Source organism: Muntiacus reevesi, chromosome 1, assembly GCF_963930625.1.
Source record: "Muntiacus reevesi chromosome 1, mMunRee1.1, whole genome shotgun sequence".
NCBI classification, from domain to species: Eukaryota; Metazoa; Chordata; class Mammalia; order Artiodactyla; family Cervidae; genus Muntiacus; species Muntiacus reevesi.
Window position 1 is genome coordinate 170417641 of NC_089249.1, and position 20917 is coordinate 170438557.

Consider the following 20917-nt stretch of genomic DNA (forward strand, 5'->3'; position numbering starts at 1 on the left):
ACAGGCATAATCTGAATGCAGAGTCCAGTCAGTGAAGAAGGCTCCAAACCCTGTGAACCTGTGAATTCCTAGGACGGGTATCTCACAGAGAACCTAGACCCACCTTCCCTGAATGAAAACAGCTGAGCACCTGGAGTGTTTCTGATGGGTGTGGAGTCCCACAGCCGGAGGGCCCGTTCCTCCCAGGACGCTGTTTTGAACAGGACCTTGCAGGGCTTCTCATCAAAAGCCCACGGGGTCTGTCCGAGCCCAGACCTCCTGGCGGAGGTGCAGCGTGGCGCCCCGGCTTCGGGCGGTGTGGAGTCACCACGTGTGTCTGTTTTCTCCTCTCCTCTCTTGCAGAGATCGAGCAGGGCAGCTGTGGAGATCCCGGCGTACCTGCCTACGGCCGGCGGGAAGGCTCCCGGTTCCGCCACGGGGACACCCTCCAGTTTGAGTGCCAGCCTGCCTTTGAGCTGGTGGGGCAGAAGGCAATCACGTGCCAAAAGAATAACCAGTGGTCGGCTAAGAAGCCAGGCTGCGTGTGTAAGTGAGCAGGGAGGGGGGTCGCTTCTACTGAGCAGCTGGGGACCCCTGTTCTAGCCTATCTGGGGGCCCCGTCCTTGGGAACCTTGTAGGGTCGTAACCACAGTTTCACTCTGGTTGGTTTCTTCTCTTTCTTGAAACGTCTCTGGCTGAGTCCTCATTTCTGGCAGTGACGTGGACGGTGTAGCACTGAGGGTGCCTGCTCTTGGCACTTGGGGCTCCTTCTACACGGCCTTCCTCTCCCCGGTGACTCTCGCAAGCACTGTCAAATGCAGATGTTTCCTCCTCACCCTTCTGGTTGTTGGTGAGGCCACACAGTCGAGCCAGGGTGGGAGGTGCTGGCCAAGTTCGTAAGACTCTAGATGCTCTGCCAGCCTGGGGGTACTGCGGGATACTATGGCCATGCCCGGACACATGGGTTTCATCCAATTTCTTCCTCTTGCATCAGATGTAGGGAGGGGTTGGGATCCAGCTGTCTTTGAATTGTTGATCTTTGGGAGAAAGGGTTGGAGTTGAGTGCTCTGTTCTCTGGGGACAGCAAGGATTCTTTTCTTCCCTCCTCTGGGATGGTCTGACTTTGCTTTCCGGCGCAAATTATACTTTAAATAAGTCCTGGCTCCCAGGGAAATCAGCTAGCATGAAGGGGCAGTGTGTAAAGGAGCAGGCTTGGTCTTTGTTCAGACATCAAAGGTTCCCCCTCTCTGGGCTATCATCTCTTTTTCTCCCAACGCTCACCCCCGCCACCCTCCATCTCTTACAATCTGCTTCCCCCAGGGAAGGGCCGACTTCTCTTCTCCCTTCTCAGTGGGTTTCTCAGGTGCTGCCTCGTAGAGAATGTTGGCCCCTCGCGGCGGAGGGAGGAGTAACCTGGGAGACTGTAAGGAATATCTGTGATGATGGGGAGTTTGGCTCAGGAGTGGCTGAGCCACAGTGACTACTTCTCGAACAACCAAAAAATCACTTTGTGTAGTTGGCAAAGCATTTTTGATGACTTGTGAGTTTTATGCAAAGATTCTTGCAGAGGTTTTTAAAGATCAAATCGCTCTTAGATGCACATTAAGCAAATCAAATTATCGAAAAATATATTGGAGTGAAATCAGTCACGGATCTCTGGCCAGATGTGGTTAGAACATAGAGCCTGACAACATGCACCCTGGGAGCTGGGGGTGGGGGGCGGGAGGCAGGGGAGGTTAGCAGGGAGCAGGGCTGGGCAGGTTCAGAGATGAGCCTAGGGCGCAATGGGCAGGTTGAGTGGAGCCCTGCAGAGCGGTCAGAGTCAGGACCTCAGAAGGCAAAAGGTCTAGACTGCAGGAGTCCCAGGTAGCGTGGGGGCTCCATCTCTGAAATCCATCTGGGAGAAACAAGGCAGGGAGAACTGGAAAGGGTCAGACGTCTCGGGCAGAGAGCTGGCAGGAGGGAAGTGTGCCTCAGAGCCAGCCGGTGACTTAGAACCAGGATAAACCTCCGTGCTCCACAAACTGAGAAATGCAGGTAGCGGAATGCTGCCTCCGGGAGGCGGGGGGTGGGGGGGTGTCTGTCACTCAAGCCCTCCAGGAATTTATTTGACCTTTTGGCTCTTAGAAGTAATTTCAGGAAATCTCTCTGAAAACTTCAGTCAGTGCTGCTCAGCAGGCCCTCTGCTTCCAGAAGGAAAGCTGACAGGATGTTGAGCACTGCTTACAATCAGCTGAGAAGAAGCAGAGGGCAGAGGAGTCCTGGCGGGTACCGGGCGGTGCTCTCTGTGGTTTAAAACAAGGAAGAGAAGCCTGAGGCTTATTGATGAGAACCGGGAAGCAGGCACTCTGGGGGTGGGGGGCGGGGGGAGGATGGCACTTCTTCCAGATGATTCTGAGAGATGGGGGTGATATCCCCAAGGTACTGCCATCACTCGGGTATTTCTGATCATGTAGATGTAACAGACATGGCTGGAGTCTCAGGGATGCTGGCTCCGGTGGAGGAGGCCAGTGGGGACATGCTGGCCCCAGGCTTTTGCACCATGAGCAAGGTCGCAAGTGGATGCCATCCGTCAGCTCCCTCTCTACTGAGTCCCCAGCCCCTAATCTGATGCATCCCTGGATCTCAGGCTTTGCCTTCAGGGAACTCCTGGTCTAACTCATGGTGAAAGATGGTACTAAGAAGATCTGGGTGCGCTGAGAGAATTAGGGATTCCGCATCTGGAGACCTGTGTCTTAGTCTTGGCTCAGTTTCCTGGCTCCGGCCAGGGCAGCTTCTCTCTGAAATTTGCTTTGCTGATCTATCTGATGGGGTTGCACTCCCCAGTTCTAAGCCTCTGTGATCATATTTACAGAAAAAGACAACTATGACACGGACGGTCCTCACATTTTCCATCATGAACACTTGAAAACCACTTTCTAAAGTGGGTCATTTATACAGAGCTCATTCTTCGAGGGATAAAGTTAAAATGTGGCATTCTTCTCCTGACCCCAGATCAAATATTTATTATAGTGTGTGATCCTATAATAGATGTGTGATCCTATAATAGTGTGTGATCCATAGAAAAAAAGGACAATATCTGTAAGCATTTATAACAATATATAATAGTCCAGCCAGTTTCTGTGTTTTATAATATGGTCATAAATGTACATAGAAAAGCACCTCTAGCAAATGTCAGCTTAAGTGCCCTAAGTTTCAACATTAGTCACGATAAATATTAACACAATATTTAGCAAACAATGTCGTTCTTTCCTTCTGAGGGTGTAGAAGAGGACTTGAAGTTGGGGGGTGTTTTGAAGGCCCAGATTTCTTTGAACATTTGTCCAGAGAAGTGCACAGCAGTGCATTGTTCTTCTCTTGAAACATTTTCTTCAAAACAGTTCCTTACTCTGGAATGGCCCTGCAGAGAGGACACAAGTACACTTTTGCCTTCATGTTCCAAAACATTTTCTGTAGCAAGCAGGGACTTTGGAATCATTTTGTTGGCTTGTGAGCTGTCTTCACAGTAGTAGATGCTCAGTAGATGGTCTTTTTTTTTTTCATCTCGATTTTAAAGAAGATGATGTTCCTCACCGTGAGAAGCATTCTGAAAGAAAGGATCAAACCGGCGTCTTTTCTCTTCCTCTCTCCTCCTCCTTGGCCAATTCACATCTCCAGGGATCACTGCTCCAACGCAGGTGGCAGCAATGGCACTTCCCATCCATTCAGCGGTATTCATACTGCATGTCTACCCTGTGCCAGGCTCTACCTGGAGAACTGGTGCTCAACCCGGGGTCCTGGGGAGAAAGCGCCCCCCAGGTTTCAGACAGCCTTCACCTTCCCAGAAACTCTGCCTGTTTCACTGGCTTCCCTACAAAAGCACCATATGGGAGCCTCTCCCAAATAACCCTGTCCCCTTCTTTCTCCACAACAAGAGATACAATAGAAGGAAGATACAAATAACCGATGGTGGTTTGCACAACACTTGATGCTTTGTTGACAGGCTAGCAGAACACTTCACACTTCATAAGGAAGCCAGGAAACCAATTATCAGTCCATTAGCAGTCACTTGCAGAAGAAGTTTCAAAACAGCCTTCACCAGAGAAATGCCAAGACCTCGCAGATGCCAGCTTCCCTTGGCCATTTTGTAAACCACCATGAGAAGGCGTGAATCCTAATTGCTCGGTTCCTAATGTATATGGCATAGGTGTGAAATGAGAATACACAGGATGCATACAGTGTGAGTTACAAACCAGCAAGCGGTCCTTGAGAGACCAGGGAAGGGAGACGTGGGTCCTCAGGGGCTCAGGGAAAGTGTCACAGAGGATACGGGCTGGAGGGTTGGGAGGTAAAGGAGGGTGCTCCATGCAGGGATGCTGCAGGATATGGTCCTCTCCCGACCTTTCCCCGCTGAATTACGCCCCTCAACCACTCCCTTTCCACACTCTGGACACACGCACACACACACACACACACACACACACTCAGATTTCTTTCTGGTCAGAGGAATGGACTGAGCCCTCGAGTCGCTGGGATTCTCAACCTCAGCACTACTGACCTTTGGGGCCAGATAATTCTTTTGTGGGAGGTGGTCTTGTGCATTTTAGGATGTTTTAGCTGCATCCCTCCTGTCCCACTAGAAGCCAGAAGCACACACCGCCCCCCCCACCGCCCACTACTAGCTGTGGCAATCAAATACATCTCCAGATGTTGCCTGTATCCTCAGGGGGAAAAAGTCACCCAGGATGGAGAACCACCAGTATAGGATAAGCTAGTCTTGTTAGCTTCTAAATACGATGAAATCTGTGTATTTGCGTTTTAAGTTAGGTCATGATTAGAAACTATAGAATTGTGACAGTGAGGAAGCATGGGGTAAAGGAAGATGCCAGTATGTCTTACATGTTTTGTCATTGGGAAGATAGGACTCTTCCCTACAGCATCATGGAATATTTATTCTCTTATTTTACAAATGATAACAAAGGTCAACTAGGCTCAGAGGTTATAGAACCTTAGAGGATGGGTTGGAATTTGAACTGTTAACTGACAGTTGGCTTCTGTTCCAATGTACACTCTCTCTATTGCCCCAGATTTCCAGAATTCAAGAGGTCAGTAAGGACATCGAGAGCTTAGGATGACAACATTAGTCCAGACTGAGAAACAAACAGTGGTCTCAGCTACTCCCACGAAGTAACAGAAATTGACAAGAATGAAACAAATTCATGAGGACTAGATCCATGACTCTTGTTGGACTACACTGGTATTTGCACTTGTTCAGTCACCAAGTTGTGTCCGACTCCTCATGACCCCATGGACTGCTTGCCAGGCTTCCCTGTCCCTCGCCGTTTCCCAGAGTTTGCCCGAGTTCATGTCCATTGAGTTAATGACGCCATCTAATCGTCTCATCCTCTGTCACCCTCTTCTCCTCTGCCCTCGATCTTTCCCAGCATCAGGGCCTTTTCCAATGACTCAGCTGTTCGCATCAAGTGGCCAAAGTATTAGAACTTCAGCATCAGTCCTTCCAAAGAGTATTCAGGTTACAATATACCTTTGTTGAAGGCATTTTTTTCATCTTTACTTTTTCTCATTCCTTCTACTTACCATCCATTTATCCATCCATTTTGATGTATTGAGCACCTACTATGTGCCAAGTCAACTGCATGAGTAGTTGTGGCTAATCCTGGTAAAATTCTAAGCTGGGGGACCTCTAGGGATGATCCTGCTCAGACTGAGGGGGAGAGATCTTAGTGCCATGTCATACAATGTACTGTGACTCTTTCAAGGAGTGTCTGAAGTCCAAGGACCTCTACTCAGCACAGGCTTTTGGTATACTCTGGTATTTTAGAAGTTTAAATAAATAAGATATTCCTAATTTCACTTCCTTCAACTGAAGCCAATTTCCAATCTGGCCTTTCTGATTCTTAACTATGCACACACATATTTCATATGGTTTTAATCAATGTGAACATACCATCTTGCATTCTGTCTTTTAAAGTTCATGGTTTTAATCAAAGTGAACATATTATCTTGCATTCTGTCTTTTGAATTTCATATTATATTGCATATCTTGTCATGTTACTACATGTCTTTTGTACTTTACCAGTCTTAAGATCTATGGAATATTCTGTCTAGCGAGTGGACCATGACGTAGCCAGTTATCCTCTGGGGGAAATGCAATATAGCTCAATTATTTTTATATAAGCTTTTAACATCCTCAAGCTTGCATGCTCCTGTGTGCTCAGTCATGTCTGACTCTGTGATCTCATGGACTATAATTATACCACCAGGCTTCTCTGTCATGGAATTTTCCAGGCAAGAACACAGGAGTGAGTTGCCATTCATTCTCCAGGGGATCTTCCTGATCCAGAGATCGAACCTGCATCTTTTGCATCTCCTGCATTAGCAGGCAGATTCTTTACCAGCTGAGCCACCTGAAACCCCATCCTCAAGCATATGACTTTTTTATATCTTTTCTTGAATTTTGTCCTTGAGGTAAATTTCCAGAAATGAGGTTGTTGGGCCAGAGTAGGAACATTTAAAAATACTTGTATCATTCCCCCAAAATGTTCTGCCAGGTCATAATGTCAGTAACAAAATCTTGAAGGTTAAGACCAAGATTCATATAACACATGTCCTTCCCATCCAGAAATATGGCATAGATTTCTGTGTTCATCTGCTTCCATTTTTCTAAATATTAACAACTTTATCATTTTCTTCATATAGGTCACATGTATCTCTTGTAACCTTTACCAGCACCACCAAACCTCAAGTATTTGTGTGGCCTTTTAAAAATTGCTAATTTAATAGGTATAAATTGAATGCATCACTCCAGCACACCCTTGTCAACTTCCATGAAGTGCCAAATGTTATGATAAGTGCTGCGAATCTAGAGATGAATTGGGCACAGCCCTTGACCTCAAAGAGCTCACTTTCACATGAAGATAGACATAATTATGTAAATTAAAGTGGGCTCTTGTGGTTCAAAGTTTACTTTCTCGTCTAGAAAGGATTGGTGAATCAGATGCGTTCAGAAACTGCCCCATGAAGGTTCATCTTTTATTTGACACATATTCATTGAGGTCCAGAGATGTGGCAGGCATCACAGGAGGTGTGTAACAGGGGAGCAACACCCCTTCTGTTCATAGAGCATAGACTTTCATCAATGCTGTTAGAACAGTTGGGCCTCAAAGATGGGAGGACGGAGTGGGGGCCCTGCTGGGAAGAAAGCTACTCTAATGGCAGTGCTGGGTTCTGAGAGAAGCCAGGGGGTCTGGGGCTCTGCAAAAGGAGGATGTTCATTGGATTCATTGACACACATGTGCACAAGTGTGCACACACACATGCACACTAAGTACTTGGGGTGTAGTGGTTCCAAAAGGGGTTGGCTGCTCCCAAAGTGAGTGAGTGCAAGAAGGGAGGTAGGGTCCATGGGAGTAGGATCTAGAGAGAGACTGCTGGGTATGCATGGCTGGAAGAGGTGTCAGGATTTCCATTACAGGACTCTGGTCCTGGCCTTTCTCCAGCTGGCCGGGGTCCAGCCCTGCCCCACAGGGCCTTGGAGCATTTGCTATTTGCAACCCCTGGGTAACAACTGTCTGTCCTGACATGTGGCTATGAGAGTGTCGTGTTGGAGTTTTCCTTTTCAATTTGAAGGCTCTTTCTATTTGATATTTTCCTCAATCTCCAGCTTTCTTTTTTCCTTCTGTTTTGCTAGTTTGCATTGTACAGTTGTTTTACATATTTATGCAGACAAATCTCTCCATATTTGTGATTTCTTTTCAAAGCTGACAAAGTTATCATTCTGCCACCGATCTGAAAAAACAGTCTGTTCTATTTTTGGTTATTTGTCAGTAATTTGATTTTTTTTAAATATAATTTGTTAATCCATCTGGAGTTTATTTAGATGAATGTATGATATTGTCCAAACTATTACACAGTTTTCCAACACAATTTATTAAGTAATTCATTTCCCTTTTGATTTGAGGCAAATGAATTATTCTATCACATTCTGAATCCTCGGATGTAGTTAAGTCTGTTTCTTGACTCACCGCTTTGTTCTGCTGCTCATTTCTATCTTAGCACTGGTATTGAATAATTTTAATTGTTGTTTTATAATATGTTCTAATATCTGGCAGAGCTGGAAACTACTCCTTCCTCCGTTAATTATTTTCTCTTTCAGAATATTCATTGTTATTCTCATCTGTTTGCTGTTCAAGATTAATTTTAGAATCATTTTGTCATAGTAAAAAAAATCCTATTGGGATTTTGTATGTGTGCTCCTATTAAACTATAAATTAACTTCAGGAAAATAGGCATTTTTATACTACACAGCCTTCCCATCCTGAAACGCGATGTGTCACTCTTTTGTTCATCTACTTTCATTTTTCTAAATATAACAGCTTTGTGGTTTTCTTCTTCATATAGGTCACATACTTCACTTGCTAGCTGTATTTTTAAACAGGCAGCTGCTTTTTCACTCCCCTCCCACCTCGACCGCAATGCCCTGTTCACACGTGAGGCATGTCCAGTTTTCCCTCTTCGTGGCTGAATCCTCGCATCCCCCATAAATATTTAACCCCAAGTTTTCCAGGACGAGTGCAGTTTCAAGCATCCTTTCCTTCATCCCAGAAAATATGATCACAATAACTAGAGTCCTTGGAAACTGCCTCTTTCAAATGTTCAGAGAGAACTGGGATCAGCTGGGGTTTGAAAGCGTCAGCCTCAGTATGACAGATAATATTCCTGGTAATTGCTTGTGATCAGGTAGGAGCCATGATAAGGGCGGTGTGAGCTCCCTCTGCTGATATAACGTTCTCCTTATTTCTCTGGGCTTCCATAAGGGTCCCATGATCCCACATGTGTCCCTGGGAGAGAATCAGGGAACCTGGAGATGGCGTTGGTCCAACTTTGTCAGTTTCAGGTCGATTCCTAGAAGTTGAACAGGGTGGTTTCAGGCCCCCTTCCTCTGTTACCGGGTCCCCCAGCACATGGGCCCTGAAGACGTGTGCTAGTGTGTGGTGGAGCTGGGGGTGCCTGCTCTGTAGACGGTCTGCAGTAGCTCAAAGGGTTCGTTTTCCAGAGCAGAAAGTCCTGTCGGTGACGGGAGGTGGGAACTGCCTGTATCTGCTCCTGCAGTGGGGAGTGGGCACTACATTAGGGGCTGTGAAGCCTGCTGGGGCCACAGGGGCGGCCTGGGAAGAGGAACCTGGAGTTGAGGAAGACTGGGGCTGATAGGACTGACCCTGGATGACCCTGGCTCATAAAGAGTCCTGCCAGTATTTGCAATCAGAATATCCAAGGAAGTAGCTTCAAGTGTGGGTCCTACATTGCTTGTTATCGTTGTTCTTAAATAGGCAGATACTTGATGGGGGAAGGTGGCCTCTGGTCCTCACCAGGGGAAGAGCGTCTACCCAGGCGGGCCATCCCAGCCACGACAAGAGGCTGCCTTTGCATTAAGAGCTTCTCTCCCAGCAGGGACTGGAGAGGAAACCAAGAATCAGGAAAACAGCCCAGTCCCTGGACTGGGGCAGACATGGTGGGGCAGAGATGGCAGGTGGGGAGGGTCCGGAAACTCTGTGCGCCTGTGGGTGTGCCAGGCTCCTCACAAGCCCACCACGTGCTGACTCTGGGGAGCCATACTCATATGTTACCCCACTGGTTTGAGGGGATGGGACTTCCTGGGACTGTCGGCCTTGGCTGGGCTTGGCTCAGGATCTGGCTATAAGAACTGAGCCTGTAGAACCAAGGTATTCAGTGTACTGGACAGTTGGGGTGGAGGGTCTCATCAGGCAAAGACTGGATGGCTCTCAAAGGAGGCTCCCAGCACATCCAAGGAAGTAGAGTCTGCACTTTTCCTCCCAGGCTACTGTGGGTCACAAACATCACTCATTACCTTTATTTTTAAATTGATGCTTTATGGGGGAAGGAGGTATCTCTGGTGGCCCTGCCCGATATAAAATGAACCCCAACCCAGCTAATTATTAGAATCACTCATAGACATTTAAAAATAGAGAATCTTGGTCTCATTCCCAGAAATCCTGATTCAGTAGGTCTGGGATGGGAACCAGGAATTATTGTTCTAAAATCTTCCTAGATGATCTGTATAAGATTAGTGAACCCCATTAATAAGGAATACCCACTCTGTGCCAGTTGCTTGCAGGAGTGTTTGGGGTCGTTCCTGAGGGGCTTGTTCCCCTGATAGGATGGCAGCCTCTTGGGGCATGGGTTTAGAATTTATGTGGTCATATGTTGTGGTCATACGTTGTTATGAGGCTGGCATAATGTGGGTGGTTATGATGGTGGTGGCCTTCTGGGGTTTGAGGAATGTTGACCTCCATGTTGATATCCTGGTGGGGAATGGGATGCAAAGTTCAGTATTGTGACATCTAAACTCAGTGTTGCGATCACCTGCCTTTCATTTCTCTGAATGCAGCAGATGTGGAGGGGAGGTCCTGCTCCACAGCTGACATGGTGCTGCTCAGCCCTGGGACAGGGATGGGAATAATTCTCACGTGGTCCTTGTCCTCCAGCAACTCATGATCTAGTGAATGTGATAAGCGCATTCCTTTATGATAAAGCAATCCTTGAATTACTGCAATTTAGAGATGTGGCCACAAAGTGCTGCCAGTACATAAGGAAGAAAAATTCATTCCAATTGGAAGATTCTCAGAAGATTTCTTGGAGCATCGTGGGCAGAATTTCAGCCCAGTGAAACCCAGGAGTCTATCTAGAACCAAACTGCAAAAACAGCTTAGAACAAGGCCCAGACCAAAGGCCATATTCCTACACCTAAGAGTCCTGGTTCAAGGTATATGGGCACCGCAGTCACCTGGGTGGACTGGGGTCTGGGAAAACTAGCTAAACTTTAGGGGTTTTATCCTGCAATGTGACCGCTCCTTGAGGGTTGGGGCCGGGGAAATGGGTATATCTGCTTTTCTCACTTTAGCTTTCAGCTTTGGGATCAGAGCAAACAGGTTCTTTACCCTTTATAAAATTTTTGAATTTCTGTGTACACCAAGTGCCTTCCCCGTGCACCAGCCCAGACCGTGCCTTTTCCACAGCTCTCTGTGATGTCTGCTCAGAGAGCTACGGGAGAGACCCAGAACCTCTCTAATCAGGGTCTGTTTTCACAGCTGCTGACTCAGGGGCTGGGGCTTGAAGCTCTCACAATACCCTCCCCCATCTGTGAGCCTCTAGACAAACTTGTCGTCTCACTTGGAAGTCCATCCCCATCAAGCTCTAGGTGTTGTGGGTGTTCTTGGGCTCTGAAGTTCCTGGGGAAGACACTGCTCACCTTTTGTAGGGATTGGATTTCAAGGAGAACCTTGGGCTATCCTTCTTGGGGGAACAATGACCCTTCCTTTCTTCCTTGAACAAAGGCAATATTGGGGTCTCAGGAGATGGGCTCGGCTACAGGACCACTCCCCTCGGCTACCTCGTTAACTCTCATCTTACTCAGGGAAAAAGGTCAAGTGCGTGCCCCCACCTCCCCAGACCATGGTCTTGAAGGTAGCTCTCTCGGGCTAACTATAAACTCGCCTGTATCCCTGTGGATTCCCCTGGAAGAAGATCCAAGTGTATGTCCTTATGATCCAGGGACTCCCACCGAGTGTGCCTTTCCAGTTTGCAGTGGCTGCTCTGCAGTCAGGACTGGGCTTGGAGTGGCCAGGACCGTGGGTAGCTCTAGTCTGCCTGAGGGAAGGTGCTCTGGAGAAGCTGGTGGGGCCCTCCGAGGGGGTCCTGGGAGCACCTTCTGAGCTGTTGGGAATGCAGATTATGCCCTTTCTTGAGTTCCCCTGAACTCATAGGAAGGCTTGGATCCTGGGGCTACATCATGCCCACAGACGTCTCGCCAGCTCATAGCTGTGTCTGGCTGATGACATTAATGAGGAACAGGTGAAGCGCACCCCCACGGGGGGCACAGAGGCTGACTGAGGGCTGCCCCGTGGGGAGAAGATCTTCACAAGTATCCCTCGGAGATCCAGGGGGCTGGCCTGAGGATCTGTGGGGCCTCACAGCTGTGAAAGCGCTTTTGAGAAGCCTTTGCTTGGCGTACAGAGAGACCAGTCATCAGGGCATCTGTGCCTCACCCCACAGGGCACAGCTCGTCGGAAACCCAGATAGAACTCTAGTCCAGCAGAACAGTCAGCCCTCGACTACTGTCAGCACCATCCGGCCCCAGGCAGCTCCGTGCAGTTGATAGAACACGTCTCCTTTCCTAAGTCGGTCTTCCCAGAGAATGTGGAACACGGAGTCTTAGTTAGCAGCCAGGCCGTCATCCCCCGACGGGAGGAGTCTGGTCAGAATCGCCCACTCATCCATGGAGAAGAGGTACTGAGGATCAGAGTGCAAACCTTTTGGTCTGGAGCCTTCCTGGTTGAGGAGTGGGCTATGCTGGGGAGAGGTGGGGAGACCCAGCTCTCGCCCCTGCAGGCTGGTTGAGACTCAGAGGTACCCTGAGCAGAGAGGCCTTTGTGGAGATGTGGCCTCCAGCAGGAGCACTGAGACATGTCCCTTGTTTCCAATTCAGCAAAGATTGATGTATATAGTATAATACCCAGGTGCCCAGGCTCGGGACTGCACTCCCTGCCTTCAGAAGCTTCATCGCAATGCATCTTCACAACCACGGTGTGATTTCAGTGTGGTTAGTCTAATTTTGCTACATGTGGAAGTAGAAAGTGAGGTACAGAAACTTTCCCCCCCTCCAAAACACCAGACAAACCCAAATTGGGAGGCCCAGTGACTTGATCTGACTACATATACTTTCCAAAGAATTTATGGTCTGTTTTCAGGGTAAAAGCTGAGCCCAGGGAGTGCAGAGTCAGCTCCTTCCCAGGAGTACAGAGCAGGGACTGTCCTCACACTTCATCCCATGAGGGACCAGAGCTGTCCTGCCTGCTGGTGACAGGAGATCCTCAGTCATCAGCTCAGGGTGAGACCCCAGCTCAGAACCTGGCCTTGGCAGGGACCTCTGAGCAGGTCTGCTGCTGCTGCTAAGTTGCTTCAGTCGTGTCCGACTCCGTGCGACCCCATAGACGGCAGCCCACCAGGCTCCCCCATCCCTGCGATTCTCCAGGCAAGAACACTGGAGTGGGTTGCCATTTCCTTCTCCAGTGCATGAAAGTGAAAAGTGAAAGTGAAACCGCTCAGTCGTGTCCGACTCTTAGGGACCCCATGGACTGCAGCCTACCAGGCTCCTCCATCCATGGGATTTTCCAGGCAAGAGTACTGGAATGGGGTGCCATTGCCTTCTCTGCCGAGCAGGTCTAAAGAGGGTCTAAGCCCAGGGTAAGCTCCAGGAGTGCTTTGAGTAGGCATTCTTCCACAGGTGTGGCAGAAGTCAATCACGACTCAGGATAGTTTCAGGCAGCAGAGAATTCCCACAGGTTGACCTGGTGCTAATAAGCAATCACTTTATACCAAGAACCTAGCCAGCCTCTAAGGGGCTACAGTCAGGGTCCAATCGCAGGACACAAGAATTTAGCAATTGTCAGAGCCTCCCGGTGAGTTTTGGTTTAAGATTTTGTTCCAGAAGGGGACTGGATTGTGAATGAGGAACTACTTACTCAGGATAAAAGATACTTTTGTGGAAGGAAAGTAAAAGACCACGTGTGGGGATGACCATCCAGCCATATTTGTTTGGGATTATCCCACTTTACCTCTTCTGTCCTAAGGTAATTATTAAGTGGTCCCTTCTTTCATTCTCAAAAGTGTCCCACTTGGGGCATTATGTTCTGTGATCTCCCCAGCCACGACCCAATAGATTTCATGCCAAGAAAGGCACGGAGCCTCAGCTGAGCGCTTTTGATGTCGAGGGGGATCTCTGAGCCAAAGATCTAAGAAGTGCAGAGATGGACTCCTTCCTCCTTCTCCCATCATCCATGCCCCTCCCCCTCTCTTACCCTTCCCAGACGCACTGGCCCTCTTTCAGACCTTTAGGTACTCTAAACTCTTTCCCACCTCGGTGCCTTTGACTTGAGATTCACTGTGCTGGAATGCTCCTCAGGAAGCTGGATCCTTCTCATCACCACTCTCACCTCCTCAGAGAGGCTTTCTCTGACTACCCTATCCAAAAGAGCCATCCTTCACTTTCCCATTTCTCCATATCCCTTTTCCTAAGTGTACAAGTCAACTTTTGCTATGGCATCAACTGTGCAAAAATCTCAACAAATTGCAACAACAAGTATTTATTTCTCACTTGCATCCCGCGCAGATTTATTTCTCACTTGCATCCCATGAGGGCTGTAGGTCAGGTGCAGCTCCGCAGGGCTTAGGGGAACCCTACATACACTCGTTCTGCGGGTGTCTGCTTGGACATCCCTATGTCATGCCCTCTCACCTTCCATGGGGCAAAGTCAATGGAGTGGGCAAGAGGGCTCTGCCTAAAAGGCAGCGGTAATGGCAGGGAATATGCTTGAGCACAGAAAGCTGTGCTTTTTTACCTGTTGACTGCCTTGCCCTCACTACACTGTACATTTCTTAAAACAGTATATGTCTTGTTCACTATTGTATCTACAGTACCAATCAAATAGCAAATATTTGGTAAGTACTGGTTTCCTATTTTATTATAGTTATTACTAATCATGTTAGCATTGCTGTTATTACAGAGACAAAGCCAAAATGGTAGGGATAAGAGAGGCTTTGGTTTGGAGGACACCTGGCCACCCAGAGCCTCCTCTAAAATGCGGTTTCATTCTATAGCTCGCAGGCCAGTGGGCTTATGGTCAAGGTTGGCGTGGGTACTGTCTTAGTCCATTCAGGCTGCTAAAATAAAATGCCACAGACTGGGTAGCTTATAAACCACAGAAATTTATTTCTCACAGTTCTAGAAGCTGGAATTCTGAGACCAGGATGCCAGGGTCCTCCTCCTGGCCCTCCTGCAGGCTCAGTCTTCTCCTTATATTCTCGCATGACAGAAGGGGACCAGGGATCTCTCTGGAGCCTCTTTTATAAAGCATTGACCCCATCCATTCATGAGAGCATCATCCTCACTATTTAAGTAGCTCCTAAAGGCCTTGCTTGCTATTTCCATCACCCATGGGCATTAGGATTTCAGTGTACAAATTTGGGGGGACTCAAACATTCAGACCCCAGTGGGCACTGAGCAGAATGATCCTGGAATACAGACTCTATGGGTGCAGCTACCTAGGATAAATGGGAGGAGGGAGCCCACACCACTCTATAGAAAAGATGCTTAACAGAGTTTTCCAGATGGACAGGAGGAGAGAACACTCTAGAAAGAAAAAAATAGCCAGAGCAGGACCTAGTGTTAGACTTGCACATTTGCAGGACTGCAGTGGTCCAATATGATTGGAATGTCATGGACAGTGGGAGGTGGGAAAATAGATATAAAAGAGATTGGCAAGGGCCTTTGGTCTTTGAGGGTCTTTTTGTGCCCTTTAGAGAAGTTCAGGCTTTATCCTCAGTACAACAGGGAGTCTTTCAAGAGTTCCAAGCAAAGATGAAACATCATGAGAATTTGTGATTTACAAAAATCCATTCTGGAGCCAATATGTAGGATGGATTCAAAAAGAATAAAATTTAAAGACAGAAAACCTGGTAGGCTATTGCAGTAGGAAGAAGACCTTCCCTTAATAGGGTGTGATGAGGATGTGACAAGTACAAGAGACACTGAAAAGATAGAACCAGCAGAAGTTAGTTACAGCCTGGATTTGGGAGCAAGGGAAAAGGGGTTGATATATTTTCCTTAGGCAACTGGTATTGTCATTCATGGTGATAAGGAATGAAGGAGGCTTAGGAAAACAGATAAAGAGATCAGTTCTGCACATGCAGTCGAGGTGCTGGTGGGATCTGCAGTAGAGAAGTCTATCAGATAGTTACACGCCAAGTCTGAATACACAGGCGGGTCTGGGCTACCAGTGTCGTTTAGGAGGCAAGGGGATGAGGAAGGTGCTGTGGAGTGAGATGGGGCCAAGGGAAAGCCGGTAACTGGGCAGGCTTGAATCACTCCCTGATGCCAGGGAATGTTCCAGACGCAAGGTTCTAGGAAAACCAGGCTGGGGAAAGAAGACTAGGAGTTCAGTTTGGGCCATATTTAGTTTAATTTGCTCTCATAAAACCCAGACTCCTCCTCCTGGGTCTGAAAGCTCCGTCATCCTCTGCCGCTCGTCTCGTGTTCCTGGCTCCGTGGTTCCCCTGCTCCTGCTCTGCTGGCCTCCCTTCACTCCTTCACATTCACCAAGTCTGTACCCACCTCAGGGCCTTTGCACTTGCAATTTCCTCCTTCTGGAGCAATCTTTCCTTAGGCCGGCTGACTCGGTATCGTCAGGCCACGTCTCAGAGGGTGCTTCCTCAGACGGGCCATCCCTGACCCCGTCTTGAAAGCAAGCTATACCCCCTCCCATTCACTCTTCCCCCCATTCCATCTTATGTTCTTTCTTACCGTTTAGAATGCAAACTTCTTGAGGCTGAGGACTTGCAGATCTGTCTGGTTTGTTACCCGCCCCCCCACCACCATGTCTAGATTAGTCTTTGTCACACAGCAGATGCCCAGTGAATATGCCAACTTGGTAAGGACATTCCAAGGTCATGCCAAGGGGCTGTCAGAGCTGGAGTGGAAAGCCTGGGGTGGGTGTGATCGGAGACAGAGGGGAAACATTTCAGGAACAAGGGAGGGCTCAGCTCTGTCAAAGGCCCTACTCACCTAGTGCAGGGGATCAGTGCTCTTGCCTGCCTAGGAGGTGGGGATGGGAAAAAACAAAGAAATGCAAAAACTTAAGACAATTCATGGCTTTATGTCAAATATTAACCGAAGGGGGCATGTTCCATGCTCAGTAAATACGTGGGCCGCGTCATCCCTTTATGTCTGATGCTCCTTTCGGAAGGTGTATGTATGAGTTTCTAAGGAGCTGACCAGTGGGTCTAGTGGTAAAGTATCCATTTGCCAGTGTAGGTTCAATCTCTGGGTCAGGAAGATCCCTTGAAAGAGGACATGGCAACCCACTCCAGTATTCTTGCCTGGAGAATCCCATGAACAGAGGAGCCTGGTAGGCTATGGTCCATAGTGTCGCAAAGAGTCAGACACGACTAAAACAACTCAATACGCACACACTCATGCATGCTTGCATGGGAAGTTATTCTCAGTATTCTTCTCAAAGAGAAAACCAAGCATTAACTTAATCTTGTTTGTGATAAGGATGAGCCCAGTTGGGTAGCCAGTTTCAGCCTCATGTGTGTGATCTTGAAGACCTCGCCCAGCTTCCTAGAGCCAAAGGAAGTTAATAATTTTCACCAGCTCCAGTGCCAGAGATATTAAAATGACTCTGATGAAAACTACCGTACCCTGAGCTTCTGAGCAGAAGGAGGTGAAAGGAATTCACTAGTGGGTTTGTGAAGCCCCTGCCTCCTGCTCAGCTCTAGCGTTCATCAGCAGGGATGCCTCAGTTTACTGGTCCAGAGATGCATAGTGAAGCAAGAACAGTCTAACTGGGCCTCTACTGCTTGGGCGAGCTCTGCTGGAGAAAATCGCCCAACCAGGCAGATTGGCACTGCTACCCATTCATGGTCACTAGTCTCGGTGAAGCCTGCACAGTGCCCAGCATCCATCTGTGTTTCTCAAGTCAGACTGTTCTTTTCTTCCCCGTGGAAGCTCTGCCAAGTCTTCTCCCCCCACCTCCATCCTGGGAACAGCCCACCTCCTCATCTTACTCTGGAGAATGATCATCTTGTCCCCCGCCTGGCAGGCAACATGCTCAACATCCAAATTTCAAAGACACCAAGCCTTCAGCTCATCACCATCCCACCCCCATCCTTCCTCTCATCTTCCCACCTCTTATACAGAGATGCTCGGTCCTCTCTACCATCAAAAACCAATGTGCCTGTAGCTTATACTTCCCATTTAGGCTTTAGATCAGGGACCTAGATCAGGGACCTTTAAAGATGCTTTAAGCACCTTTAAACCAACAGTAAGAAATGCAGTATAGCATACACTTAAACAGGCACACATACACATACACACTGGGACATAATTGAAACAGATTCACAAATAGTATTTACCGTGAACCCTGTAATGCACTCAGGTATTTTCCATTCTCTTCCTTTTGTTTTTTCCTTTTTTCTTTTATTTTAGCATCTATGACCTACCATATCACTTTCATGATGAGTCACTGTTTCAAAATTTTTGCTATTGATTGGCCCTCACCTCCCGCCATCTCAGGAATCTATGCCTCTTGTAATCCATCCTCTTCTTAAAAAAAAAAAAATATATATATATATATTTCAGTTATTTATTTAACTGACACAAGTCATAGTTGCAGTGTGTGAACCTTTGGTTTTAATATAAATTTGTTTATTTTAATTGAAGGCTAATTACTTTACAATATTGTAGTGGTTTTGCCATACATTGACATGAATCCGCCACGGGTGTACATGTGTTCCCCATCCTGAACCCCCTTCCCACCTGTCTGTCTTTTCTTTGCCAACTTGATAACCTTGTCTCTTAATTTCCTTAGCTTATAATTCTGTTCTGAGTATTTATCTTTTTGTTGAATTGTATTAGTAGTTCTTCATATGTTAGGACTTCCCTGGTGGCTCAGATGGTAAAGTGTCTGCCTGCAATGCAGGAGACCCAGGTTCTATTGCTGGGTCAAGAAGATCCCCTGGAGAAGGAAATGGCAACCCACTCCAGTACTCTTGCCTGGAAAATTCCATGAATGGAGGAGCCTGGTAGGCCACAGTCCATGGAGTCACGAGGAGTTGGTCACAACTGAGCGACTTCACTCACTCATATGTTAAACATAGTAAATATTTGATTATACTCACTTGCAAATATTTCCTTTTTTTCTTATTTATATATTTATTTTAATTTATTTATTTTAATTGGAGGCTAATTACTTTACAATACTGTAGTGGTTTTGCCATACATTGACATGAATCAGCCATGGGTGTACATGTGTTCCCCATCCTGAACCCCCATCCCACCTCCCTCCCCATCCTATCCCTCAGGGTCATCCCAGTGCACCAGCCCTGAGCACCCTGTCTCATGCATCAAACCTGGACTGGCGATATATTTCACATATGATAATATGCATGTTTCAATGCTATTCTCTCAGATCATCCCACCCTCGCCTTCTCCCACAGAGTCCAAAAGACTGTTCTATACATCTGTGTCTCTTTTGCTGTCTCACATATAGGGTCATCATTGCCATCTTTCTAAATTCCATATATATGCATTAGTATACTTATTGGTGTTTTCCTTTCTGACTTACTTCACTCTGTATAATGGGCTCCAGTTTCATCCATCTCATTAGAACTGATTCAAATGTATTCTTTTTAATGGCTGAGTAATATTCCATGGTGTATATGTACCACAGCTTCCTTATCCATTCATCTGCTGATGGGCATCTAGGCTGCTTCCATGTCCTGGCTATTGTAAACAGTGCTGTGATGAACATTGGGGTGCACGTGTCTCTTTCAGATCTGGTTTCCTTGATGTGTATGCCCAGCAGTGGGATTGCTGGGTCATGTGGCAGTTCCATTTTCAGTTTTTTAAGGAATCTCCACACTGTTCTCCATAGTGGCTGTACTAGTTTGCATACCCACCAACAGTGTAAGAGGGTTCCCTCTCCAGCATTTATTGCTTGTAGACTTTTGGATAGCAGCCATCCTGACTGGCGTGTAATGGTACCTCATTGTGGTTTTGATTTGCATTTCTCTGATGATGACTGATGTTGGGCATCTTTTCATGTGTTTGTTCGCCATCTGTATGTCTTCTTTGGAGAAATGTCTGTTTAGTTCTTTGGCCCATTTTTTGATTGGGTCATTTATTTTTCTGTAATTGAGCTGCCGGAGCTACTTGTATGCTTTTTATATTAATTATTTGTCAGTTGCTTCATTTGCTATTATTTTCTCCCATTCTGAGGGCTGTCTTTTCACCTTGCTTATAGTTTCCTCCATTTTGCAAAAGCTTTTAAGTTTAATTAGGTCCCATTAGTTTATTTTTGCTTTTATTTCCATTACTCTGGGAGGAGGGTCATAGAGGATACTACTGTGATTTATGTCAGAGAGAGTTTTGCCTATGTTTTCCTCTAGGAGTTTCATAGTTCCTGGTCTTATGTTTAGATCTTTAATCCATTTTGAGTTTATTTTTGTGTATGGTGTTAGAAAGTGTTCTAGTTTCATTCTTTTACAAGTGGTTGACCAGTTTTCCCAGCACCACTTGTCAAAGAGATTATCATTTGGTCCTCACTGTTAAACTTTTGTGAGTCCATGGACTGGCCCTCCAAACTCATCTGTCCGTGGAATTCTCCAGGCAAGAATACTGGAGTGAGTTCCTGTCTCCTTCTCCAAGGGGATCTTCCCAACCTAGGGATTGAACCCGTGTCTCCTGTGTCTCCTGCCTTAAGCAGGCAGATTCTTTACCACTGTACCACCTGGGAAGCCCGGTGATTTTTGAAATCCAAAAAGGTTTCATTTCTGTAAGTTAAAATACTATTTCCTAACTTTAGTATAATGCTAAGAAACTCCTGCCCCATGTCTGAGATTATGCAAATATTCCTTATATTTTCTTCTGGTATTTCTGTTGTATACTGAGTGAAATGTGGATTTATTTTTTCCACAACTGGTTAGCCATTTGTCCAAGACTCCCTTATTAATCAAGCAACATTTACCCTGCTAATTAAAAAAGTCTCCTTTATCATATACTACATTTTTGGATGTCTGTGTCCATTTCTGAACTTTCTTTTTTTTTTTTTTTTGGTTCTTACCAATTTCTCTTTTAATAACAATACAGATGTTGTTATTACAACTTTATGGTATGTTTCAATATCTGAGTTGACAAACCTTCCTGCCAGTGGAAAAAATAGGTATTATGGTTGAAAGCTTGGGCTCTAGAATGAGCTTTCCTGAGTTTACAGCCCAGCTGCATCACTTGCATGCCTTGTGACGGTGGGCAGGTTACTTGAACACCCAGACTTGGCTTCTACATCTCTAAAATGGGGATAAT

General features: G+C 46.8%; 1 protein-coding gene across 1 annotated transcript in view; it reads left to right on the plus strand.

Annotated features, from left to right (window-relative positions):
• The window catches only part of CSMD2 (CUB and Sushi multiple domains 2), a 677437-nt gene that overhangs the window by 403945 nt on the left and 252575 nt on the right, over window positions 1-20917 (plus strand). The window contains exon 13 of the mRNA XM_065930495.1: window positions 343-525. Coding sequence (XP_065786567.1) covers window positions 343-525 — 183 coding nt within the window. The remainder of the gene's footprint in view (window positions 1-342; window positions 526-20917) is intronic.